Source organism: Bos indicus x Bos taurus, chromosome 1 (genome assembly GCF_003369695.1).
Source record: "Bos indicus x Bos taurus breed Angus x Brahman F1 hybrid chromosome 1, Bos_hybrid_MaternalHap_v2.0, whole genome shotgun sequence".
Classification (NCBI taxonomy): Eukaryota; Metazoa; Chordata; class Mammalia; order Artiodactyla; family Bovidae; genus Bos; species Bos indicus x Bos taurus.
In genome coordinates this window covers 138,848,022-138,874,486 of record NC_040076.1, presented here as the reverse complement: position 1 = coordinate 138,874,486, position 26,465 = coordinate 138,848,022, and the positions used below count along the sequence as shown (strand labels likewise).

General features: G+C 43.2%; 1 protein-coding gene and 2 non-coding genes across 3 annotated transcripts; all 3 read left to right on the top strand.

Moving 5' to 3' along the window:
* Positions 1–266: 266 nt before the first annotated feature.
* Positions 267–26,465, top strand: LCA5L (LCA5L, lebercilin like). The gene is made up of 7 exons (XM_027546519.1): positions 267–589; positions 7,007–7,521; positions 10,848–10,985; positions 15,992–16,076; positions 19,404–19,510; positions 19,675–19,792; positions 24,929–26,465. Exons 1-7 carry the CDS (start codon positions 271–273, stop codon positions 25,657–25,659), a joined length of 2,013 nt encoding a protein of 670 aa, XP_027402320.1. The 5' UTR covers positions 267–270; the 3' UTR covers positions 25,660–26,465.
* LOC113899680 lies at positions 4,104–4,183 on the top strand. The gene has a single exon (XR_003512956.1). It is a non-coding gene; the product is annotated as a small nucleolar RNA U2-19 (small nucleolar RNA).
* LOC113899668 lies at positions 4,313–4,382 on the top strand. The gene has a single exon (XR_003512953.1). It is a non-coding gene; the product is annotated as a small nucleolar RNA U2-30 (small nucleolar RNA).

Here is a 26,465-nt window from a genome sequence, read left to right as displayed (position 1 = left end):
AGAACAGGGACTACACATGGAGGAGTCAGCTGGTCATTTTCCCAGGTGAATGAATGAATGTAGTTAGGTGATCCTCACCACCCAGTAAATGGCAACCCACTCCAGCACTGTTGCCTGGAGAATCCAATGGACAGAGGAGCCTGGCGGGGTACAGTCCATGGTCCAAAGAGTCGGACACAACTGAACACACACACATAATAAAGCATAGGTCTGTTTTTAGGGCTATAGCTCTAAACCTAAAACTACTTTTCTTGTATTAGGTTGTTTACTATGTCATTGGCTGGTCCAACAGAAACAAATCTGGGTGGACATTTCCCGGGCACAGCCGTCGAAAATGGCGGGAGTTCCTCAAAAAGGGAGAGCAGCAGCCCAGGTTTTCCCAGGAACAGCGACGCTTCTGACAAGAGTGTTGATTATAGCAGATCTCGGTGTTCCTGCAGAAGCCCAAGCTCCCACTACGATTATTCCGAAGACTTTCTGTCTGCATGCTCAGAAACCACAGCTAGAAACAACTACTTAGAGAAGCCCACAGTAAAAGAAAAAAAGGAGAAGAAGAAGTATAATGTTTCTAAAATCTCCCAACTTAAAGGTAAGAAGCAAAATCTCCCAACCAAGACCAAATTTCGGGTTATAATGACATTATTATTTAATGAACTGGTAATTGGGAGTGGCCCATATTCAGTTTTATTGTTTTTCCAGATTGTACCAGTACTTACAAAATTATAAGTATTACAAGTGAATTTTTTTATAGAAGGAGTAGGAAATAGAGAAATTAAGAATAATCACAAAATTGACAGAAAGCCCTCTTGCCCAGCTCACCCTCCTGGAACCCGTGAGTGAGGTTAGTTCCGTTTTTAGTTAACAGGTGGCCCTGTTACAGCGCACCACAGTACTTGGATTTCACGGGCTTCTTGCCTTTCATCTCAGCTGAAGAGGCAAGGTTTCAATCTCCAATGAAATGTAACTATCTGTCTCAGCACCCCACGAAGATGGTCTTCGAGTCCGGTGAGGCATATTGGCAAAGATGCTCTTTAGGAACAGGGCTGGTCAAAAGGCTGTTAATGTCATTTCCTTGCGGATTTTAAGAGTAGCAACAGCATCAGCTTCTAACTGTCCAAACTGGGAGTAGCTCTGCACCATCCTCGACCTCCTCATTTCCTGCCCCCTTGCCTAGACTGTGGTTATTCCCAGACATGCAATGCCGGGCTTATAAATATTCCCTGTGTAGAAACCACTGCCACTCTTTTCCGGCTGGGACCATCAGAACTGGTGTCAGTAAGTGGCCGAAAAACAATTAAGAGCCTGTTGCATGTGGAGCACATCCAGTGCCACATTCCCCCAGGGCCTGCCTCCCACAGCCAGCCTGCCTGGGACCCTGTGAAGAGCTAGAGTCTTCAGTTGCCCTTCTTCCCAGCTTCAGAGCAGGGAGTCTTCATCTAAGACCTGACTCTGGGAGCCTTAGGGAATCCTTTGCATTTTGTGTGTGAGTGTGTGTATCTGTGTGCATCTATTTGTGTTTGTGAACTTTCTAGGGAGAAGGACTCATAGTTTTCCTCCAGGTTCTCGAAAGGTTTCACAGCCCTTCCTCTGGAGAGGTGGGAGTCCTGCACCCACTGGCAAGACCAGGGCAGAAGACCCTGCCAGGAAAAGGCTGAGCCACCAGGAAAGCCCATCCCAAAGAATAAACCCCCCAAAATTCAGAAGTAGTCTGGCCCCCATGGGTTTATGACAAGAAATCATCAAACAATATACTACATCTTACACTGAGTCTAGAATTTCACAGAACTGTGTAAGAAGGCAGTTAGTGTTTATAAAATTATTTCTATAAGAAATAAAATGCATGTTGAGTTCTAAGAGACAATACAAATTTTTTAAACTGATTCCTCATTTATTTATTCCACAAATATTTATTGTGTCCTTTATGCAAGATACTTATTCATAAATTGGCAGCAGCCCAAATGAACTATCACTTCACAGTGGACTAGAACCTAAATTCCATGATCCAAGTGAGGGTTTCCCAGGTAAAGAATCTGCTGCCAATGCAGAAGACTTCGATCCTTGGGTATGGAAGATCTCCTGGAGGAGGGCATGACAACCCACTCCAGTATTCTTGCCTGGAGAATCCTATGGACAGAGGAGCCTAGAGGGCCACAGTCCGTTGGGTCACAAAGAGTTAGACACTGCTGAAGTGACTGAGCATGCAGAACCTGCTTGTTCTCCCTTGGGTACTCTTTTGTGTATGAATACTCTTGAATTATTTTAAATAAATCTTGGCTGCTTCTTTAACCCAAATTTTATGCCCCTGAAGATCCCTGTACCCCAATGTATCATTCAGTTCAGTCGCTCAGTCGTGTCCGACTCTTTGCGACCCCATGAATCGCAGCATGCCAGGCCTCCCTCTCCATCACCAACTCCCGGAGTTCACTCAGACTCATGTCCATCGAGTCGCTGATGCCATCCAGCCATCTCATCCTCTGTCTTCCACTTCTCCTCCTGCCTCCAATCCCCCCCAGCATCAGAGTCTTTTCCAATGAGTCAACTCTTCACATGAGGTGGCCAAAGTACTGGAGTTTCAGCTTTAGCATCAGTCCTTCCAAAGAACACCCAGGACTGATCTCTTTAGGATGGACTGGTTGGATCTCCTTGCAGTCCAAGGGACTCTCAAGAGTCTTCACCAACACCACAGTTCAAAAGCATCAATTCTTTGGCACTCAGCTTTCTTTATAGTCCAACTCTCACATCCATACATGACCACTGGAAAAACCATAGCCTTGACCAGACGGACCTTTGTTGGCAAAGTAATGTCTCTGCTTTTGAATATGCTATCTAGGTTGGTCATAACTTTCCTTCCAAGGAGTAAGCATCTTTTAATTTCATGGCTGCGATCACCATCCGCAGTGATTTTAGAGCCCGGAAAAATAAAGTCTGACACTGTTTCCACTGTTTCCCCATCTATTTCCCATGAAGTGATGGGATCAGATGCCATGATCTTCGTTTTCTGAATGTTGAGCTTTAAGCCAACTTTTTCACTCTCCACTTTCACCTTCATCAAGAGGCTTTTGAGTTCCTCTTCACTTTCTGCCATAAGGGTGGTGTCATCTGCATATCTGAGGTGATTGATATTTCTCCCAGCAATCTTGATTCCAGCTTGTGCTTCTTCCAGCCCAGCGTTTCTCATGATGTACTCTTCGTAGAAGTTAAATAAGCAGGGTGACAATATACAGCCTTGACGTACTCCTTTTCCTATTGGGAACCAGTCTGTTGTTCCATGTCCAGTTCTAACTGTTGCTTCCTGACCTGCATACAGGTTTCTCAAGAGGCAGGTCAGGTGGTCTGGTATTCCCAGCTCTTTCAGAATCTTCCACAATTTATTGTGAGCCACAAAGGCTTTGGCATAGTCAATAAAGCAGAAATAGATGTTTTTCTGGAACTCTCTTGCTTTTTCCATGATCCAGGGGATGTTGGCAATTTGATCTCTGGTTCCTCTGCCTTTTCTAAAACCAGCTTGAACATCTGGAAGTTCACAGTTCATGTAACTGTGTTGATGAAGCCTGGCTTGGAGAACTTTAAGCATCACTTTACTAGCGTGTGAGATGAGTGCAATTGAGTGGTAGTTTGACCATTCTTTGGCATTGCCTTTCTTTAGACTAATGTAAATAGCAAGCAATATATTTCTATAATTTGATTTTCAAAATGTGGTTATTTCTTTCTTTTGTAGAAAAATTTACTTTCAGACTCCTTCAGTTATACCCTTCCTTGCTGTGATTTTTCAGTACAATGCCAAAACCTGTGTGCACATGGGTGCATGCTAAGCCCCTCGGTCACGCTGACTCTTTGTGACCCCATGGACTATAGCCTGCCAGGCTCCTCTATCCATGGGATTCTCCAGGCAAGGTTCATTAGTGGAATACTGGATGGGGTTGTCATTCCCTAGTCCAGGGGATCTTCCTGATCCAGGGATCAAACCTGCGACTCCTTATGTCTCCTGCACTGGCAAATAGGTCCTTTACCACTAGTACCACCTGGGAAGCCCACCAAGATGTTTTGTGATAGTCATTCAAAAAACTGGTGTACCTTCTCTGAGATCCTCTCTCACTGAAGTGGATCAGTGATGTAAATAGCCAAATCTGAGCCTCAGAAGAGCTCCCAGTCTGCCTGATGCATGATCTCTGTAGTTCTGAGAAGGAAGAGAATAATTTAAAATAAGGTGTGTGTGTGTTTGTGTAAAGGTGACTGTGGATAACTGAGGACTTATTGGTGGGTGAGTGAGAGCTGGCTGTGGGTGTATGTGTATGAAAGACTGATCATTTCTAAGCAATGATGAAAAGGTTTTATTGTGGATCTTTATAACTATGAAGGTTTCTACACTTGCTCTGAGCTCAGAAATTTTAAAAAGGGGGGAAAATGGTATAGCCAAAAAGAAAAATTATTTTACTGCATTCATTTGCTTGGGACACCTTTTGCCCTATTGTCTTTGGGCAGAGGTGGGTGGAAGCCCTAAGGTGGGGTTGAGGAGGTATGCTTTGCGACTGATGCTGGAGCTGTGGAGAACAGGAAGGGGAAAGGCCTTTGAACCTCTTCCTACCCTGGTCCTTGGAAGAAGGGGCCACCTTCTTTAAGGTGACCTGGAAGAGAGAGAGGACCCAGCACAGGGTAGAGCCAGCACCAGCAGGAACGTGGCTCAGGATGAGGACCTGAACCAGACTGAGGGTGCCGACGGCAGGAACAGAATGGGACTGCGACACAAAGATGAAGATGACAGGACCATGACGGGGCAGGGAGGATGGGCACAGCAGTGTGACAGGAGGACAGAGGTGCTTTGAAAAGGAGGATGGGGGTGAGGGTGCACCTGGGGAAAAGGCTGAGGAAAGAGGAGAGGCTGGAACCAGTGAAGCGGGGCTTGGGCTTAGGTCTGTTCAAAGAGCTTATTTCACTGTTTGTACTGGGAAGGCATGACTAGTCTTGAGTAGTAAGAGTCACTTTTTTAACTAACTATGAACCTAGATGTACATGTTTTTGGTGAAATAATTTAAGTGTTTTAGCTTAGTAGTTTAACAACTAGGTATCTTAAGAGTAGTTTAACCATTCAGCTTTTTTAAAAAAAGGAAAGTGCTAATCGCTCAGTCGTGTTTGACTCTTTGTGACTCCATGGACTATAGCCCGCCAGGCTCCTCTCTCCATGAGGATTCTCCAGGCAAGAATACTGGAGAGAGTTGTCACCTCCTTCTCCAGGGGATCTTCCCAAACTCGTGATCAAACCCATGTCTCTTGTGTCTCCTGCATTGGCAGGCAGATTCTTCACCACTGAACCACCTGGGAAACAGTGTGGTCACTGTGAAATCTGTGTGGTCTGTCACCCTCAAGATCCACATGCTTTATCCCCGGAAAGTGTCCTCTATCTCTGCTGGCTCATTGTTTCCATCACAGGCAGAATTGCCTTTCCCACCACGAGACCAAACACAGTGAGGCATGTCTCAAACAATGTGTCCTCACTTGGGCCAATAGCTCAGTGCTAAGACCCCAGTGACACTGGCCACTAAGAGCCTTTCTCTCTGCAGGATGAGGATCATACATTTTTAAATTCTAGAATCCAGTTCCAACTGCTCTTTCTCAGAATATAGGTATCCTGATATGTATACAGGCACACATATGTGTACATACACAGATGCACATATGAATATCATATAAACGCACATACCCGTGGGGAAGGGGCAAAGGCACACAGGCCTGAGTCTGTTTCACCACTTACTAGCTGTGTGCCCATTGATAAGCATCATCATTAAAATGGGATAATAGACACTACTGACACTATTTATAAAATAGATACTAATGAGAACATAATATATAGGGAATTCTACTCAGTGCTCTGTGGTGACCTAAATAAGAAGGAAATCCAAGGAAGAAGGGATGTGTGTACACATAGAGCTGATTCACTTTGCTGTACAGCAGAAAGTAACACAACACTGTAAAGCAACTATACTCCAATGAAAAATAATTTAAAAAATAAAATGGGATAATAATACAATGATGTTACATATACAGTTGACATACACAAATTCAGTTATATGAGCTTGGTGTAATATCATTTAGACGCTTTTTGATTAAAATAGTTTCCTGAGCACAAACCATCTAACTGGTTAATTGAGTGCCTAGCCAAAAGCAACACAGGAAAAACTGCCTATGTTTGATATATTGAGAGATAGAATACTTATATGAATTCTCTAAGCAATTTAATGGCTCTTTAAACATCTTTTTAAATCTATGAGACCTTCATATATAACTCTTGGCTCTAATGTTACCCTCTAATTGCCTCATAACATTTTGTTGGCAGAATTACATCAGATAATCTATTACACAAAGCATTTAATCCAATGCTTCACATATGGGAAATGCTTGGTAAATGTTATTTATTCTTATGGTTTTTAGTTTACCTTTTATAATAGAAGTAAGTGCGGGTTTTAGAGTCAGAGAAGACCTGATTTCAATTCCTTTTATGTCACTTTGTGGTTATGTAACCATGGACAAATGACTTATAATCTCCAGCTATAAAATGGACTACTACTGACCTTAAAGGATTGCATTAAATGAGATAGCTAGACATAAAGTACCTAGCCTAAAGCACGAGTATTCATTCAGTGTTAGTTCCTTCCCCTTCTACCTTGCGTGTGTATGTGTATATGTGTGTGGGAGTAGGGGAGAAGAGCGGGTGTGGGTATTACAGATACCTGCATACTTACATATCTATATGCATGATTGGGCTTCCCTGGTAACTCAGCTCATAAAGACTCCACCTGCAATGCAGGAGACCCTGGTTTGATTCCTGGGTCAGGAAGAGCCTCTGGAGAAGGGATAGGCTACCCACTCCAATATTCTTGCCTGGAGAATCCCCATGGGTAGAGGAGCCTGGCGGGCTACAGTCCATGGGGTCACAAAGAGTCGCACGTGACTGAGCAACTAAGCACATACATATGACTGTAGTAACAAACTGGATTATCTTCTTACACAGGCCAGAAGGAAATCTCGGTTAGAAAAAAGCACAGCTGGAATGTACCATTTCTCAACTCTCAGATCAGTGTGGCTGCTCAGCGACGTGATGCCATGATCCACCGCATCCTGTCAGCGAGGCTTCATAAGATCAAAGAACTGAAGAATGAGTTAGCTGATCTGCACCACAAAGCGGAAGCTACAGTCATAGAAAACCAGTTTCTGAAACAAGTCCAGCTTAAGCACTTGAAAGCTATAGGAAAATATGAGAATTCACAAAATAATCTACCTCAAATTATGGCCAAACATCAGAACGAAGTGAAAAATTTAAGGCAGCTCCTCAGGAAATCCCAGGGAAAGGAAAGAGCCACGTCGAGGAAGCTGAGAGAGATGGACGGTGAGCTTCTGAGGACAAAAGATGCCTTGCAGGCACTGCAGAAGATTTCTGAAGAGAACAATCTTCCAGAGAGAGAAGAGCTCACTAAGAGGTTGTCCATTCTTACAGCTAAGATGGAGGCAAACGACAAAAAGATACAGGTCTGTACTTCAGAGGCCTAGGAATGTTAAGGTTCCAAAAGCAATGTGGAGAGGGTGCACATTCATCCTACTTGCCTGAGGAATGAAGCACTACTGAGCTGAGCACACGGATGGTGGTATCCGGTGGGGATGGGGTGGGGGCAGGGAAGGGGAGGTGCACAGGAGAAATAGCAACAGCCCCTCTTGTTGTGGACTGAGCCAGGGCTCCTTCTGTGTTTGTGTCACCCAACCTAACTCAGGTCCACTCGTCCACAGGCAGCAAAGCCAGTCTACTGACACTGTGCTGAAGTGCTAAAGGAAAGCACAGCATTTACTGCAAATGTCAAGCAAGGAGTCCAGTTAGTTAGTGATCAAAACACCTGAACTCCCCCAGTGGCTTTCAGGGAAAATTTTTTAAAGACAAGGTTTGGGGTGGTGTGTTATGTGATCAGTTCATGGATATTCTTCTTGATTGGTTGGTGGTGAGGTATTCAGGAGTCAGCGTCATCAATCTTCTGGTTCTAACCAGTCTGGGGTTTATGTGCTTGTGGGCAGCATGCAGTTAAACTTCTTCCACCTGGTGGGGGTTCAGTATCTGCAAAACAGCTCACAGGAAATGGCTCAGAATATTACCTATAGCCCTTGAGGAGGAACTACAAGTTCTTAACTTTAATAGCTAAACTATTATTATTTTGTCTTGTGCTGTGTTTAGTCGCTCAGTCATGTCCAACTCTTTGCTACCCCATGGACTATAGCCCACCAGGCTCCTCTGTCTATGGGATTTTCCAGGCAAGAATACTGGAGTGGGTAGCCATTCCCTTCTCCAAGGTATCTTCCTGACCTAGGGATCAAACCTGGGTCTCCTGCATTTCAGGCAGCTTCTTTACCGTCTGAGCCACAGGGAAACAAATTGTCTTACTTTACTATTTTCATTTCTTTCTGCATCTTCTCACTTCTCTGATTAAATTTGCTCTTTGGAACTCAGGCAAGTTGTAGGAGGCTAAAGTTTTTCTAAAGACAGGAGGCAGACGGAGGACATGTGGTGAGGAGGGGTCCCTGTTCTAGAAAAAGCCCCATAGTGTCCTGCTCGGTTACAGTTGGGCTCATTTATCTGGAAATGACCATTCTCTGAGACGCTCTGGCTGCCAGGGTTAGGGGAGTCTGTTCATATGCTGGAGGGCAGTGTGTTGTGCTATGTCGTGTTGTGCTATGTTGTGGGAAACCTCTCTTAGAAAGTGAGCCTCTGCTCCAAAGTGCTTCTGAAAAGATCACTTCCCTAAACTGTAAGTGCATCTCCTCACCCCCTTCCTTGTTCTCTCCCTCATCCATCTGTACAGTCATCACCACAAAGACCCATGTCCTGGAAACAGAAAAGTTTTCTAGGTAATATTCCTGGAGACAGATAGGGGAAAGGAATGTAAATCACTGAAGGAATGGATAGGTTGCTATTCCTCAAGGGTGCATGGTGGTTAAAAGCTTGGGTTTACACGGGGTGATTTGGGAGAACACTGATTACACTGGGAATTCTGCCTATTCTACATTAGGTGGTTTGGTCACTATGAACACAAAATGGAATGGACACAAATGGAATTAACTTACTCTTTCATTCCTTAATGGCGAAGGACAAGTATTTTCTATGAAATAGAAATCATTCGTGAAGTAGACAAGTATTTACTTGAAATAACAAGACATTAAGTTCATTTCAGCCATTTCTCAGTTATTTCTTTTTTGGTAAAAATCCTTCTCTATTTTCAAAGAGAATTTTCTCACATAAAATGGATATGTGAGCCACAGGACATAATGAGGAACCTCCTTTTTTACTGATGTAAATAGTGTACCAAGGTTCTAATGTTTGGCCATTCAGGTAGCATTGAATCCATCTTAGCATCTGTCTGTCATGTGAAAGTACATGTATTTGTATCTCATCTACATATTTTTAAACATATGTTTAAGTAGCTCATGTTTCTATGCTGCTGCTGCTACTGCTGCTAAGTCGCTTCAGTCGTGTCCAACTCTGTGCGACCCCATAGACGGCAGCCCACCAGGCTGGGATTCTCCAGGCAAGAACACTGGAGTGGGTTGCCATTTCCTTCTCCAATGCATGAAAGTGAAAAGTGAAAGTGAAGTCCCTCAGTCATGTCTGACTCTTAGCGACCCCATGGACTGCAGCCCACCAGGCTTCTCCAACCATGGGATTTTCCAGGCAAGAGTACTGGAGTGGGGTGCCATTGCCTTCTCCGATGTCTCCATACTACAACCAAAACCAAAAAGAATTCAAGAACTACTTACCTATTTTCTTATCAGGAGCACTTGGTCATATAGGAGATTTCATTTGGTTTTAGGGCATTTGGTGGGGGGAAAACATTTGTGGAGCAAAACATGTAAGTATTTTTTTAGTGTTAATATTTTAGAAAGTGTGATTTTAAAGATTATTTCATTTCAACCCCATTAGTTTACCATATTTTACACTTTAATGAGAAAGTGTTAATGTTATAATGAGGGAATCCATAAAGGGAAACTTTATGGTAAAAAAGGAAAGAAAGGTCTTTTTAGGCCAACCTCCTATTAAAGTCCTGCTCAAACAATTCTCCAGTAAAACAGGTCTCATTCCAGAAAGGTGAATATGCAATAGTAAATCCTGCATTTTTATAGAAGATTATTGGAGAAGGAAATGGCAACCCACTCCAGTACTATTGCCGGGAAAAACCCATGGACAGAGGAGCTGGTAAGCTACAGTCCATGGGGTCACAAAGAGTCGGACACAACTGAGCAACTCCGCTACACTCCATTGTGCTACTAAGTCAGTCATTTCGCTGTCTCACATATAACCCATTCACACGGGTGTGGCTCTGTGAGGCCCCAGCATAATTTCCAACCTCGGTTATCTGAGAATCACAGTCCCACAGAATCATGATCTGCACTGATGCTGGTAAAGCTTTCAGCAAGAGATGCTTGAAAGATTTTCACAGAGTGCACTATATGCCAAGTTGCATAATACTTCATTTCAACACAATTGCTTAGGTTTAGTTTGAAAGTATAACACTGATTATACTTATTGATTTTCAGGCTCTGTTCCAAAAAAAAAAATTTCTGTTTTATCAAATTCCAGAGTGTAAAAAACATCAGACTGTAAACATGATATTTATTCTCTAGAGTTGGGATCTGAGATTTTGGGGCTTTGTGCCTCTCTGTGTGTGTATGATAATTTTTAGTTCTAATATGTGTTCTCCCCACTAAAATTATATTAAAATCTTGAACTTTTCATAAGTGTAATTAGTTTCATTACAGTTGAAGTTTTGTATAATACTACACTGGTCACAAAGAGCTGAAATATGTACTGTTTTCAGGACTTGGAGAAACAATTGAGGCTGAACAATAAAGCCTTTACTCGGCAGCTGACCTTTGAGAACCGGAAGACCTTAGCAGCTCAGGCTGCCACAAAGACTCTGCAGATGGAAATAAAACACCTTCAACAAAAACTTAAGGTACTTTTTTTTAAAAGCAAAATGTACGAAAACTTGTGAAATTCAGCTTCCAAAAATATCAGAGCTGTTGTTGTTCAGTCACATCTGACTCTTTGTGACCCCATGAACTGCAGCACACCAGGCTTCCTTGTCCTTCACTATCTCCCGGAGCTTGCTCAAACTCATGTCCATTGGTTCAATGATGCCAACCCACAATCTCACCCCCTGTTGCCCCATTCTCTTCTTGCCCTCATCTTTTCCAGCATCAGGGTCTTTTCCAATGAGTTGGCTCTTCCCATCAGGTGGCCAAAGTATTGGAGTTTCAGCTTCAGCATCAGTCCTTTCAATGAATATTCAGGACTGATTTCCTTTAATATTGACTGCTTTGATCTCCTTGCACTCCAAGGGATTCTCAAGAATTTTCTCCAACACAACAATTTGAAAGCATCAATTCTTTTGTGCTCAGGCTTCTTTATGATACAACTCTCACATCTGTACATGACTACCAGAAAAACCATAGCTTTGACTATACGGATATTTCAATTCAGTTCAGTCACTCAGTTATCTCTGATTCTGTGACCCCATGGACTGCAGCACACCAGGCCTCCCTGTCCATCACCAGGTCCTGGAGTTTGCTCAAACTCATGTCCATTGAGTCAGTGATGCCATCCAACCATCTCATCCTTTGTCGTCCCCTTCTCCTCCCGTTTTCTATCTTTCCCAGCAACAGGGTCTTTTCAAATGAGTCAGTTCTTCACATCAGGTGGCCAAAGTATTGGATTTTCAGCTTCAACATCAGCCTTTGTCAGCAAAGTGATGTCTCTGCTTTTTAATATGCTGTCTAGGTTTGTCATAGCTTTTCTTTCAAGAAGCAAGTGTCTTTTAATTTCATGCCTGCAGTCACCATCTGCAGTGATTTTCGAGCCCAAGAAAATAAAGCCTGTCACTGTTTCCATTGTTTCCCTGTCTAATTGCCATGAACTGATGGAACCAGATGCCATGATCTTAGTTTTTTGAATGCTGAGTTTTAAGCCAGCTTTTTCACTCTCCTCTTTCACATTCATCAAGAGGCTCTTTAGTTCCTCTTTGCTTTCTGCCATAAGGGTGGTGTCATCTGCGTATCTGAGGTTATTGATATTTCTCCCAGCAACCTTGATTCCAGCTTGAGCTCTGTCCAGTCTGGCATTTCACATTACATACTCTGAATATAAGTTAAATAAGCAGGGGACAATATACAGCCTTGACATACTCCTTTCCCAATTTTGAACCAGTCTGTTGTTCCATTTCTGCTTCTGTTTCTTCCTGACCAGCATATAGGTTTTACAGGAGACAGGTAAGGTGGTCCGGTATTCCCATCTCTTTAAGAATTTTCCACAGTTTGTTGTGATCCACACAGTCAAATGCTTTAGCATAGTCATGAAGCAGAAGTAGATGTTTTTCTGGAATTCCCTTGCTTTTTCTATGATCCAATGGATGTTGGCAACCAGTTGATCTCTGGTTCCTCTGCCTTTCCTAAATCCAGCTTGTACATCTGGAAGTTCTTGGTTCATGTACTGTTGAAGCCTGGCTTGAAGCATCTTGAGTATTACCTTGCTAACTTGTGAAATAAGGGCAGATGTACCATAGTTTTTACATTCTTTGGCATTGCCCTTATTGGGAACTGGAATGAGGACTGACCTTTTCCAGTCCAGTGGCCACTGCCTAATATATCTTTAAATTACTTAAAGAATAGCTTTCTCAAATTAAGTTTTTCCCCTAGGAACATAAATTATTAGAATGAGTTAACAGCCTGATGAATATGCATTATAATTAGAAAAATTAAAACTCTATTTACAAAACTTCTGTTATCATTTTTTATCTCATCACATGAAGTAATAGTATTGTACCTTGTTAACACTTTCAGTTCAGTTCAGTTCAGTCGCTCAGTTGTGTCCGACTCTTTGCGACCCCATGAATTGCAGCACGCCAGGCCTCCCTGTCCATCACCAACTCCCAGAGTCCACCCAAATCCATGTCCATCGAGTCAGTGATGCCATCCAACCATCATCCTCTGTCATCCCCTTCTCCTCCTGCCCTCAATCTTTCCCAGCATCAGGGTCTTTTCAAATGAGTCAGCTCTTCGCATCAGGTGGCCAAAGTATTGGAATTTCAGCTTCAACATAAGTCCTTCCAGTGAACACCCAGGACTGATCTCCTTTAGGATGGACTAGTTGGATCTCCTTGCAGTGCAAGGAACTCTCAAGAGTCTTCTCCAACACCACAAAATAGTGTCAAGTGAAATATGTCAAACAGAGAAAGACAAATACTGTATGATATCACTTAAATGTGGAGTCTAAAAAATACAACAACCTAGTGAATATAACAAAAAAGAAGCAGACTCATGAGTATACAGAACAAACTTGTGGTTAACAGTGGGGAGGGAAGGGTGGAGGGGTACTATAGGGGTAGGAAAGTAGAAGGTATAAACTAAGCTACAGCTCGATAAAGGACAAAAATGGTATGGACCTAACAGAAGCAGAAGATAGAAGATACTAAGAAGAGGTGGCAAGAATACACAGAAGAACTGTACAAAAAAGATCTTCACGACCCAGATAATCATGATGGTGTGATCACTGACCTAGAGCCAGACATCCTGGAATGTGAAGTCAAGTGGGCCTTAGAAAGCATCACTATGAACAAAGCTAGTGGAGCTGATGGAATTCCAGTTGAGCTATTTCAAATCCTGAAAGATGATGCTGTGAAAGTGCTGCACTCAATATGCCAGCAAATTTGGAAAACTCAGCAGTGGCCACAGGACTGGAAGAGGTCAGTTTTCATTCCAATCCCAAAGAAAGGCAATGCCAAAGAATGCTCAAACTACCACACAATTGCACTCATCTCACATGCTAGTAAAGTAATGCTCAAAATTCTCCAAGCCAGGCTTCAGCAATACGTGAACTGTGAACTTCCTGATGTTCAAGCTGGTTTTAGAAAAGGCAGAGGAACCAGAGATCAAATTGCCAACATCTGCTGGATCATGGAAAAAGCAAGAGAGTTCCAGAAAAACATCTATTTCTGCTTTATTGACTATGCCAAAGCCTTTGACTGTGTGGATCACAATAAACTGTGGAAAATTCTGAAAGAGATGGGAATACCAGACCACCTGATCTATCTATTGAGAAATCTGTATACAGGTCAGGAAGCAACAGTTAGAACTGGACATGGAACAACAGACTGGTTCCCAATAGGAAAAGGAGTACATCAAGGCTGTATATTGTCACCCTGCTTTTTTAACATATATGCAGAGTACATCATGAGAAATGCTGGGCTGGAAGAAGCACAAGCTGGAATCAAGATTGCTGGGAGAAATATCAATCACCTCAGATATGCAGATGACACCACCCTTATGGCAGAAAGTGAAGAGGAACTCAAAAGCCTCTTGGTGAAAGTGAAAGAGGAGAGTGAAAAAGTTGGCTTAAAGCTCAACATTCAGAAAACGAAGATCATGGCATCTGATCCCATCACTTCATGGGAAATAGATGGGGAAACAGTGGAAACAGTGTCAGACTTTATTTTTGGGGGCTCCAAAATCACTGCAGATGGTGATTGCAGCCATGAAATTAAAAGACGCTTACTCCTTGGAAGGAAAGTTATGACCAACCTAGATAGCATATTCAAAAGCAGAGACATTACTTTGTCAACAAAAGTCCGTCTAGTCAAGACTATGGTTTTTCCTGTGGTCATGTATGGATGTAAGAGTTGGACTGAGAAGAAGGCTGAGCACCGAAGAATTGATGCTTTTGAACTGTGGTGTTGGAGAAGACTCTTGAGAGTCCCTTGGACTGCAAGGAGATCCAACCAGTTCATTCTGAAGGAGATCAGCCCTGGGATTTCTTTGGAAATAATGATGCTGAAGCTGAAACTCCAGTACTTTGGCCACCTCATGTGAAGAGTTGACTCATTGGAAAAGACTCTGATGCTGGGAGGGATTGGGGGCAGGAGGAGAAGGGGACGACAGAGGATGAGATGGCTGGATGGCATCACTGACTCGATGAATGTGAGTCTCAGTGAACTCCAGGAGTTGGTGATGGACAGGGAGGCCTGGCGTGCTGCGATTCATGCGGTCGCAAAGAGTCGGACACAACTGAGCGACTGAACTGAACTGAACTGAACTGAACTGAAGCTACAGGGAAACACAGTACAATACAGGGAATATAGCCAATATTTTACAATAAGGAGTATAACCTTTAAAACTTGTGACCACTATACTACACCTGTAACTTATATAATACTATATATCAACCATACTTCAATTTTTCTCAGAAAACCAGGGTGTCAAACCTTTTGTTTTGCCAAGACTTAAAAAGTCAGCACTGAAATCTCAAGCTAAAGAGCAGTATTTTTGTTGCAGGTCCCACCCACCCTGCACTGGCTGTACAGACAAAACTTTCTGTGATGAGGACAGTGTTCTCTCTCACTGTCCAGCCTTGTGGTCACCACTCTCATGCAGGACTGAGCAGCCACAATACAGGTCATGTGACTCTCAGAACTAACTATTTTTAATTCTACTTAATCCAAGGAGCAACATGACTAGTGGCCACTGCATTGCACCACAAAGGACAGTAAACTTCTTAGAGTAGACCCAGGGAATAGAAAAAAATACTGTGAAAGAATTTGGCTTGCAAACTCTTCAAAATATTGTCTGAGTCACAATGGTTTATCACTCTGTTTAAAAGCTAGTGCTTTTTTGGGACTTCCCTGGTGATCCAGCGGCTAAGACTCCCCAAAGCAAGGGACCCAGGTTCAATCCCCAGTCAGGGAACAAGATCCCACATGCCACAACTAAGACCCAGTGTGGCCAAAATAAATAAATATTGTTTTTAAAAGAACTTATTTTTTTTTATGTTGGGAATGATATACGATGACATGGCCAATTTCTTTTCCTGTTAGAGCTTACCAAGCTCCTCACATTAAATAGTTTTTTACATAAAATGAAGGTTGATAAAAGTAAACACTTATAGAAATATTGGTATTGTGGTTCTTTATAGGAGAAGGATCGAGAGCTTGAAATTAGAAACATCTATTCTAACCGGATAGTCGGAAATTTACATGACAAAGAAGATTATCCAAAAGGTAAAGTGTGTTTCAATTAGTTTTGCTTGAAATCTGTTTTAAAATGTGTAGTTAAATTTTCCTAACTAATATCATCAAGATAATGGACATTTTTAAAAAATTTTATTTATTTAATTGGAGGCTAATTACCTTATTGCAGTGGTTTTTGCCATACATTCACATGACTCAGCCATGGGTGTACATGTGTCCCCTATCCTGAACCCCCCTCCCACCTCCCCCACATCCCATCCCTCAGGGTCATCCCAGTGCACCAGCCCTGAGCACCCTGTCTCATGCATCGAACCTGGACTGGTGATCTACAAATCATCCCACCCTCGCCTTCTTCCACAGAGTCCAAAAGTCTATTTTTAAAAAAAAATCATTTTGTTAGGCACTGTAATGTAATATAGAATAATGAAACCGCCCCATGGTTGAAACAGCTAGAAGAAAACAGAGATGCAGTCCTCCCCCATCATCGGCTCAGTCTTATATGTCCTCACTCAGGTGAATGAGGGGATAACTTGCAGTTTAATGCAAAATGTCTGCCAAATACTGAACTTTCTAGGTAGATCTGTCATCCAGTGTGTGGATTTTTTGTTTTGTTTTCTGTTTGGGTTTTGTGTGTGTGTGTGTGTGTGTGTGTGTGTGTGGAGCCTCATGGCATGCAAGATCCTAGTTCCCAGACCAAGGAATGGAACTCACACCCCTGCAGTAGAAGCACCAAGTCCTAACCACTCACTGGACCACCAGGGAAGACCTGTGTAGATTTTTAAGGTTAACTTTATTTAGGTACCTTTGGCTCAGATGATAAAGAACCTGCCTGCAGTGCAGGAGACCAGAGTTCGATCCCTGGGTTGGGAATGGCAACCCACTCCAGTATTCTTGCCTGGAGAATTTCACGGACAGAAGAGCCTGGCAGGTACAGCCCTTGGATTGCAAAGAGTCGGACACGACTGAGCAGCTAACACTCTCACCTCAATACAGTGGGTTTCCTGGGTTGCTCAGTGGTAAATCCACCTGCCAATGCAGGAGACAAAGGAGAGGCAGGTTCAATCCCTGGGTCAGGAAGATCCCCTGGAGAAGGAAATGGAAAACCCACTGCAGTATTCTTGCCTGGGAAATCCCATGGACAGAGGAGCCTGGCAAGCTACAGTCCATGAGGTCACTAAGAGTCAGACACAACTGAGTATGCATAAACCTCAATGCAGTGCATCCATTTTAAGTGTGCAGTCCAGTGGGTTTTGACATGCGCTTATACCCATGTAACCATTACCTCGATCTAGATGTAGAATATGGCCATCTCCTCAGGAGGTGCACTTATCCCTGGCAGTCAGGTCAGGGATCCTCCAGCCCCAGCCCAAAGCCACCTCTGACCTCCCTTCAGTCACAGTTGTTCAGTTTGCCTGTTTTACAGATTCACAAGTGGGATTATACAGCAGGTCCTCTTTTGTATCTGTCTTCTCTTGTTCAGCATAGTGTGTTTGAGACTCATCTATGCTGTGCTATTTTCATTAGTTTGTACCTTTTTATTGCTGTGTTGTGTTTGTGTTTCGTCGTTCAGTCATATCCGACCCTTTGTGACCCCATGGACTGTATGTAGCCCTCCAGGCTCCTCTGTCCATGAGATTTCCCAGGCAAGAATACTGCAGTGGGTTGCCATTCCTTTCTCCAGGGGATCAGGAGTACCTTTTCCTTCAAGACAGGATGTACTTACTCACTCCCCAACCCACCCTTGACAGACAAGACCTTCCAGCAAGATTCTGCTAAGAAGAGAAACAACAGAAACACTTACCTCTTATTTTGCTAGAGGAAGTAACTATGTGTTTACTTTTCTTTTTTTTTTTATTTTATTTTTAAACTTTACAATATTGTATTGGTTTTGCCAAATATCAAAATGAATCCACCACAGGTATACATGTGTTCCCCATCCTGAACCCTCCTCCCTCCTCCCTCCCCATACCATCCCTCTGGGTCATCCCAGTGCACCAGCCCCAAGCATCCAGTATTGTGCATCAAACCTGGACTGGTGACTCGTTTCATACATCATAGTATACATGTTTCAATGCCATTCTCCCAAATCTTCCCACCCTCTCCCTCTCCCACAGAGTCCATAAGACTGTTCTATACATCAGTGTCTCTTTTGCTGTCTCATATACAGGGTTATTGTTACCATCTTTCTAAATTCCATATATATGTGTTAGTGTACTGTATTGGTGTTTTTCTTTCTGGCTTACTTCACTCTGTATAATAGGCTCCAGTTTCATCCATCTCATTAGAACTGATTCAAATGAATTCTTTTTAATGGCTGAGTAATACTCCATTGTGTATATGTACCCCAGCTTTCTTATCCATTCATCTGCTGATGGGCATCTAGGTTGCTTCCATGTCCTGGCTATTATAAACAGTGCTGTGATGAACATTGGGGTACACGTATCTCTTTCCCTTCTGGTTTCCTCAGTGTGTATGCCCAGCAGTGGGATTGCTGGATCATAAGGCAGTTCTATTTCCAGTTTTTTAAGGAATCTCCACACTGTTCTCCATAGTGGCTGTACTAGTTTGCATTCCCACCAACAGTGTAAGAGGGTTCCCTTTTCTCCACACCCTCTCCAGCATTTATTGCTTGTAGACTTTTGGATAGCAGCCATTCTGACTGGCATGAAATGGTACCTCATAGTGGTTTTGATTTGCACTTCTCTGATAATGAGTGATGTTGAGCATCTTTTCATGTGTTTGTTAGCCATCTGTATGTCTTCTTTGGAGAAATGTCTGTTTAGTTCTTTGGCCCATTTTTTGATTGTGTTTACTTTTCAAGGCAACAATCTCTTTGCTTTTGGTTTATAATCCAGAATAACAGCCAGCAGAGATGATAAAATCAAACATGGGGTTATTTAAATAGGATAAAACCTCTGAGGAAAGTGGCTACCAGATTTAGAAGTCATGAACTTTAGCATGGGCGATCTAACCATTGATAACCAAGAGCTCTGACGCAGGAGACATGGTGGTGCCCCTCTCGCAACTGCAGAACTATGCTCCTGAACCTCTCCTGCCAGCAGGGGCCGCTGTGTCCTCCCAGAGCAAGGCCCACCCATCCTCATGCCTGCTTGTATGGGTACCACTGTGATACCCATAACTTTCGCGGCCCAAAACAGGACAAAAATGCTGACGTGGTAGAGGAGAAAGTGAAACTGGCAAATGTTTGATATTTACTGAACATCTTTAGAAAATGTCTAGTATACTTTGTTTCGTTATTACATTACCAACTTCAGTTGTTATTTTCTATTTAAAATCAACATTGCTTCCAAATGCAAGCTATGCTTCTTACATATATTGAATGTACCTGTTCTGTAGTTTCTTCAACGAAGTCAGTACAAGCAGACAGGAGAAGTTTTCCATTTATAAGTATGCGACACCAGGAAACCCAAAAATCGGAAGATGTTGCGTCTTGGACAACTAAGGTACAGCAAATTTGAGTTCTTGAAGTGTCTAATTACACATACTTTTGCAAACATAGGCTTTACACACTCGTTCTATAAAAAAGTAGTTGTAGTCATCAAATAAAGCACAATTTAAAATTATCTCTACCACCAAAAAATATTTTTTGCCACTTTTCTAATTATAGAGCAAAAAGACAACAGGAAACAATGGTCATAAAGAAAAATCTATTGAAATAATCCATGCAATGCCTCCCTGTATCACCAAACTACCAAACCAAGAGGATTCCAAGAGAAAATATGAAGGTAATTTTAACAACTAGTAAAAGTCTCCTTTACACTTTGTTTTCTTAAGTTGTGAATTACTCACTGTGTGTGTGTTTAAAAGTATACATAAAACAGATGTGTTCAGTTGAGAGAACCGTTATAAACACCTGCATAGCCACTACCTTGTTTAAGAAACAGAACATGAGCATCCCCTGGGACACCCTGTGGGCCCTTCATAACCATAACGTTCTTGCCCTGCCCCATCACCACCACCAAAAGCAACCTCGACATTCCATTTTCTGCCACAGCTCCCAAACCTGTGTGTATCCTAAACAACATATTCACTTTTGAAAAACTGAGTCTCAAACCCAAACCCAGCTGAATTAAGGAAAGCACCGCCCCTGAAGAAGATTCCAGAGCAGGCAGGCTGGACACAAACTGGCTGCAGCTTCCCTGAGGGCACAGGGCCTGGCCAGGGTCAAGGTCACTCACAGTCCTGGGGGATGGGGACCCATAAGAGCCAGACACGTGGCAGGGTTGCTCTGCTGGTGCAGGGAGAGGCCCTGTGCACTGGGCTCTGGAGCATTCTCAGCCCACCCAGGCTGCAGACACCACAGGGGGAGGGACGCCTCCACCAGGCTGTGGGCCAGTCAGGATGGACCAAGGACGCTAGAGGCTGGGGAGTTAGCTAGCAGAGTCTTGGTGATGCCAGCCTTTAAGGTTTAAGCCCTTGGCGTCAGGCCTGGTGGTGCCCTTTGCCTCTGTGGTCCAGGGCACAAGGTCACAACCCTTCCTGCTGGTTCCTCCCCCCTTCTCCCCCTCCTCCCTGTGTCCTTCTGTAATGAATGCCATCCTGGACAAGGAGCAAAACCTCTACTGGCTTTTTGAGAAACAGGTGCACATTAGGCAACCCTGTGCACCTTTCCCTGGGGATGTCATGGTTCTACCCTAAACTTGGTTAGTAATGGACTGGCAAGAAAATTCTAGGCTGAAGATCATTTTCCTTCAGACTGTTGAAGACACTCCCCCATTGTTTCCGTGTTAAATTATTGATATAGGGGCATCTGGGGACCCTCCACCCAGCTGGGCAAGCACAACCCCCTGGAAAGAGCAGCCATGGGAAAGACCTCCCAGGGGGGCCTCAGGGCCTCGGGCAGTGGGCCTGGAGAGGCCACATCTTAGCTGTGGGGCCCAAGTGGCTTTATTTTCCTTTTGTACTGTTTATTTAGTTGGCCATGCCAGGTCTTAGTGGCAGTATGTCCAACTCTTTGTGACCGCAATGGACTATAGCCTTCCAGGCTCCTCTGTCCATAGGATTCTCCAGGCAAGAACACTGCAGTGAGTTACCATTTCCTTCTCAAGGGGATCTTTCTGACCCAAGGATCAAACCTCGGTCCCCTGCTTTGCAAGCATATTCTGAGCCACCAGGAAAGCTTTATTTTCTTTTTGTAATGTTTATTTATTTGGGTGGGCTGGGTCTTAGTTGCGACATGTAGGATCTAGTTTCCTGACCAGGAATCAAACCCAGGCCTCCTGCATTGGGAGTGCAAAATCTTAGCCACTGGACCACCAGGGAAGTCCCCAAATGACCTTGCTGCTGCTGCTGCTGCTAAGTCGCTTCAGTCGTGCCCGATTCTGTGCGACCCCATAGTTGGCAGCCCACCAGGCTCCCCCGTCCCAGAATGAAGTTTAAACAACCCCCAGGTCTGGCTGCACCACCTGGAAAGCCACTGCTCCAGTGCAGTAAATACTGGTATTGTTTATGTTTTCCACCTGTTTTTAGTCCATTTTGGTAATGGCTCAGAAGATAAAGTATCCGCCTGTACTGGTATTGTTCACGTTTTCCGCCTGTTTTTTAGTCCATTTGGTAATGGCTCAGAAGATAAAGTATCCGTCTGTAATGCAGGAGACCTGAGTTCAGTCTCTGGGTTGGGAAGATCCCCTGGAGAAGGAAATGGTAACCTGCCGGCTCCAGCCCCGGCTGATCCAGGGAATTCGAACGGGAGACGGCGTCAGCGAGTACACTGGCTTTAATTAAATATTAATCAAAGATATAAAGAGTAATAGAATAAGGATAGCTCAGTAGGAAAATTCAGTGGAGGAAAGAGGCTGAGTAACTTGGTTTATGCGGAAAACCAATAAAACTTCGAGACAAGAAGTTTGCACCACTTACGTAGGCCACAGGCGTCCTTCCGTTCTCCTGTGGGAGAGGAGACACTGAGGCCTCCCCGGATGGATCTTAGAAGCCCAGGCAAAATTAGTAAGCTTGGCGGGGCTCCGCTCTCCAGATGGGAACTCAGCCAGAGGTTGAAAGAAAGAATGACATGGGGAGACCAAGCTTTGGTGAGCAAGGCCCGTAGCTTTATTTTCAACAGGGGCTTTTATACCATAAGTTGTACATAGAGGATAATAGAGGGTGTGAAATCATGCAAAGTCAGCAGTCTTTGATCCTTATCAAAACCAGGGTTTCTTTTCTGCAAACTTATCATATACAAATGGTTTAGGTGATTTACATCATCTTCTGGCCAGAAGGCCTATTAACATTTTATGACTCTTACAAAGGTTTGTCAACCATAAGGCTTATTTTCTCTAAGAGTAATTATTTTAAAGTTTGGCGCCATCCTCCGAAGGTGTTAGATAAAGTTGCATTCCTATAGGGCAGAGGTGCAGTGGGTTTACAACAAAGGAAAGAATTTATTACCTTAAGGGTCTAAAGTTGCTAACACCAAGGCCACTACTTATTTTTTCTACATACCAACTATATTAATTAATATACATTCAAGGATACAATACAGGGGATGTGGAAACTTGGCAGCAAGCATTGGCTCATCAATGAAATCTTCTACTAGTTTTATTCTGACAGCTTCTAACTCTCCGAGAGGCTCTAAGCTATTTGAATATCTTAAGCTTCCCGTGCCTCTCACGGTTGGGAGACTGTAAACTATCATATGCATAGCTGTAGGAGTCCGGGTAAACTTGTCAGGCAAGTTAGAGAGCCATCTGACGGGTTTGGATTTAAACACTCCTATTATGCCCAGGAACTTTATTAACTGGAGCTGTAAGTTAACCCTTTATCAGAGAGAGCAAGATGGTGGTGGGGGAGAGCCCCCCGTAAAGTCAGAGGTGAGAGCACAAAGCAGTAAAGTAGGCAGACTCTGGTTTTGGGGGTAGATGCTCGAGAATATCCAGGGGAACTCCTGAGGCTCGATCCCACCTTTGCGTATGCCGAGCCTCCTTCCTCATGACCTTTGCCATGGACGGAGTTCCTCACGCTGGCTCCTGGCAGTAACCCACTCCAGTGTTCTTGCCTGGAGAATCCCATGGACAGAGGAGCCTGGTGGGCTACAGTCCATGGGGTTACAAAGAGTCAGACACCACTGAACAACTAACACACACACATATTGTCCTAGAAATTTTCTTCATTTGCTTGACAAATATTTTCTGAGCATATACTGTGTGTCTGGGACTGTTCCAAATACTGGGGGAAAATGCCGCGCCCTCGGGATCCTGTGCCCTTGGGGAGATCGGCAGTGACGAAGGGCAATGGGTATGAAAAAGAGGGTCCAGACTAAGGAGGGGGTGGTGAGGGGGGGTGGAGGGAAGGACGAGGTTGAGTCCAGACAGCTCAGGAGAGACCAGTAAGGACATGACCTACTCCTGGCACAGAATGTCCTAGAGATACCAGGGCCAGAGGAGGAGTCATACAAAGGCTGTGGCCTCCAGGAAGGTCCCCAGGAGCTGGAACCAGCTGGAGCAAAGGAGGGAGCAGACCCACTTCTGCTCCAGAAGGAGGCCAGGAGGGGGCAGGGGAGGCAGGGGAAAACAAGCATGTTCCCCCCGTGGTCTCAAATGTTAACATTCTCATCAGGTGTTATAGGGCATAACATTAGCAGTTATTTACAAGTCATTATATGTTTGACTAGCTTCTAGGCTCACCGTTAATTCTTGAAACATACTACTTTCTCCTCCTAGTATTTTTTTTTCATTTTCCTAGAGTGTAGGTAAATTATTTTATTCAAGAATTTATTCCCATGAGAAAACATTTCAACTCTCTGCATACCCAACTGTGTCCCCATTCTCCCTCACAAACAATGGCCTCGCTGAGTGGCTGGCAGGGAGTGATGCTGTTTCCTCAGAACCCATGCAGGTCTGGTCCTGGGACAAGCAGAGGGCTGCACAGAGGACTTCCTGGGTGCCTGGGGAAGAAGCAGCAGAGGAAAGAGCATCTCTACACTCGACAGTGTTCTGCAGTTGTCTCTTCTGTCAGCACATGCTACCTTCTCCTTCTCTATAATTACTGCCCAGATTGCACAGCCCCACGTGTTCTTGGGGGCTTCCCAGGTGGCACTAATGGTAAAGAATATGTCTGCCAATGTCAATGCAGGAAACATAAGAGACTGGGTTTGGTCCCTGGGTTGGGAACATCCCCTGGAGTAGGAAATGGCAACCGACTTCAGCATTCTTGCCTGGAAAATCCCATGGATGGAGGAGCCTGGGGGTCTACAGTTCTTGGGTCCTAAAGAGTTAGACACGACTGAAGAGACTTAGCATGCATGCACTTGCTCTAATTGATTCAACCAGGACTCCTTCCAGGGATATTCAGGATGTTTCACTCTTACTAAATCAGGCTACAGTGAACATCCTTAGACACACTTTTGTATATTTTGGTAGGCTTTGGTTCTGAAAGGGAAGTTGTTGGGTCTAAGGGCATGCTCACCTAAAATTTTGATAGATATTTCCAAATCACCATCCAAACTACCTACCATCTTACTCATCCACCAATGGGGAACAAAAGTTTCCATTTCCCCATATTCTCACCAGTTCTGAAAATTACTTGCCAATTGGATGAGTGAAAAATACTCTCATTGTTTTTTAATTGGCACAACCTAGCTGGTGATGTTGAACATCTGTTATAATATATTGGCAAAGTTTATGAGCATCATTTTCTTTTGGCTTCATACTTTTCACTTACCTGGTATGTTCTAAAAAGTATAACATCTCAGACTTGCTAATAGCACCTTTCCCTGTATTCTAGGGTTGTATGCATTACTTTTATTTCCTCTTTGTCATTTTAATGTGCTTGTCAGGAGGTGTAAATAAGAGTGCTCAACATGCCATCTTGAAACAAATCTATTAATTTTAAAGATCAATAAATTGACCATTTTTCTACTACAGATTTATCCAAGGAAGAACAACATTTGGAAGCACAACCATCTCTGAAGAATACTGGACAACAGAGATACAGAACAGAAAATCAAGAAAAGAAGATCACTTTAGTGAAAGAAGAACAGGAACTACCACCAAAAAGAATTGAAGTAATCCATCCCGAAGGGGAAGGTGGTCAGGAAGACGATACAGAAAAATACAAGTTTAAAAGAAGTCCAGAAATCAGTGACATGGGTGATATGCCAGATAAAAATGCTGCTCCACATATCAAAATACCCTTCAGACAAAGAAAGCATTATTCATTCACGGAAGCAATCGAAAACCTGCATCACGGGCTTCCCGCCTCAGGTGGGCCGGCCAACGCAGGCAGCACGAGGTACCCTCATAGCACAGGCAAGCACCACAGTCACTCGGAAGAAATGAAGCTGGAGCATCCTGCCATCGCCTACGAACCCTCCTTCGCTAAATCTTACAGAACAAAGGCAAAAGACACAACTTTCAGGGAGAAGAAAAGCAATCTAATGGAGGAACTTTTTGGATCAGACTATGTCTTAAAAAACAACCAAACAAGTACTACTGTTATGAAAGAGCCTGAGGAGACTTTGCAGAGTACGAAGATACATCATCTACCCCCTAGCCAGGCGTCCGCCAGCAATGCTTTTGGAGATTCTGGAGTAACTGTAGTAAATTCTATTAAGTCATCTTCACCCACAGAAGGAAACAGAAAGATAATTATTTAAATATAATCAGTATCCTAACCCACTCTGGCTTTATGGGCCTTTAGTCTTGTAACTTTAATGTGTGTGTTTTCAATACTTAAACTGATTTTTAAAAATTAAGGTTTTGTTTTATTTCTAATCTAATTTTAAAAGTCCATTGTATATTAGCCAATTACATTTCAAATACAAAATTACATCTTTTTTCCTACAACTGAAACATGTCCACTATCGTTTGGAAGACTAATTCATTATATTATTTCAATATTCCATAGGGCTCCATAGCTAATAAGTCTAAGTTAGTCAACCCAAAACATACACATCTCATACCTGTCAGAACCTTATCAGGAATCAGACTGCATTGTAACTTAAAAACATGGAAGCAGCTCTGAAAGAGAATATAAGAAATCTCTCTTTTTTTTTTTAAAGAAAAGACAAAAAAGCACATTGATTACCAAGCTTGGTTTTATGAAAATTATTTTTGAGCATCTCTTATTCAGGTAAACTGGGTATCCAGTATCCTGCCCTGGTTGTTAACACTTTCCTCAAGTACACCCAAGAGTCCATATTTTTTATTTATATGTGTTTAATACCTGTAACTTAACCCTTTTTCTATCAATCTTTAACAGTATATTGTAATAATTAGTGTCCACTGGGTTAGCTGCTCAGTCCTAATGAATATATTGATTATACTTAGAATATTTTATATTAGGACTGTACAGAGGAGACTGTACTCCCAATGTTAATTAACTTACCTTCATTCATAATATCAGTTCAGTTCAATTCAGTCGCTCAATCATGTCCAACTCTTTGTGACCCCGTGGACTGCA

What these genes read in the sequence shown, in the direction of transcription:
- LCA5L (XM_027546519.1), top strand. Translation starts at nt 271, where the DNA reads ATGTCATTGGCTGGTCCAACAGAAACAAATCTGGGTGGACATTTCCCG. An exon ending in TAAAATCTCCCAACTTAAAG is followed by an intron (nt 590 to 7,006) that starts GTAAGAAGCAAA and finishes CTTCTTACACAG; the next exon opens with GCCAGAAGGAAATCTCGGTT. An exon ending in CAAACGACAAAAAGATACAG is followed by an intron (nt 7,522 to 10,847) that starts GTCTGTACTTCA and finishes TACTGTTTTCAG; the next exon opens with GACTTGGAGAAACAATTGAG.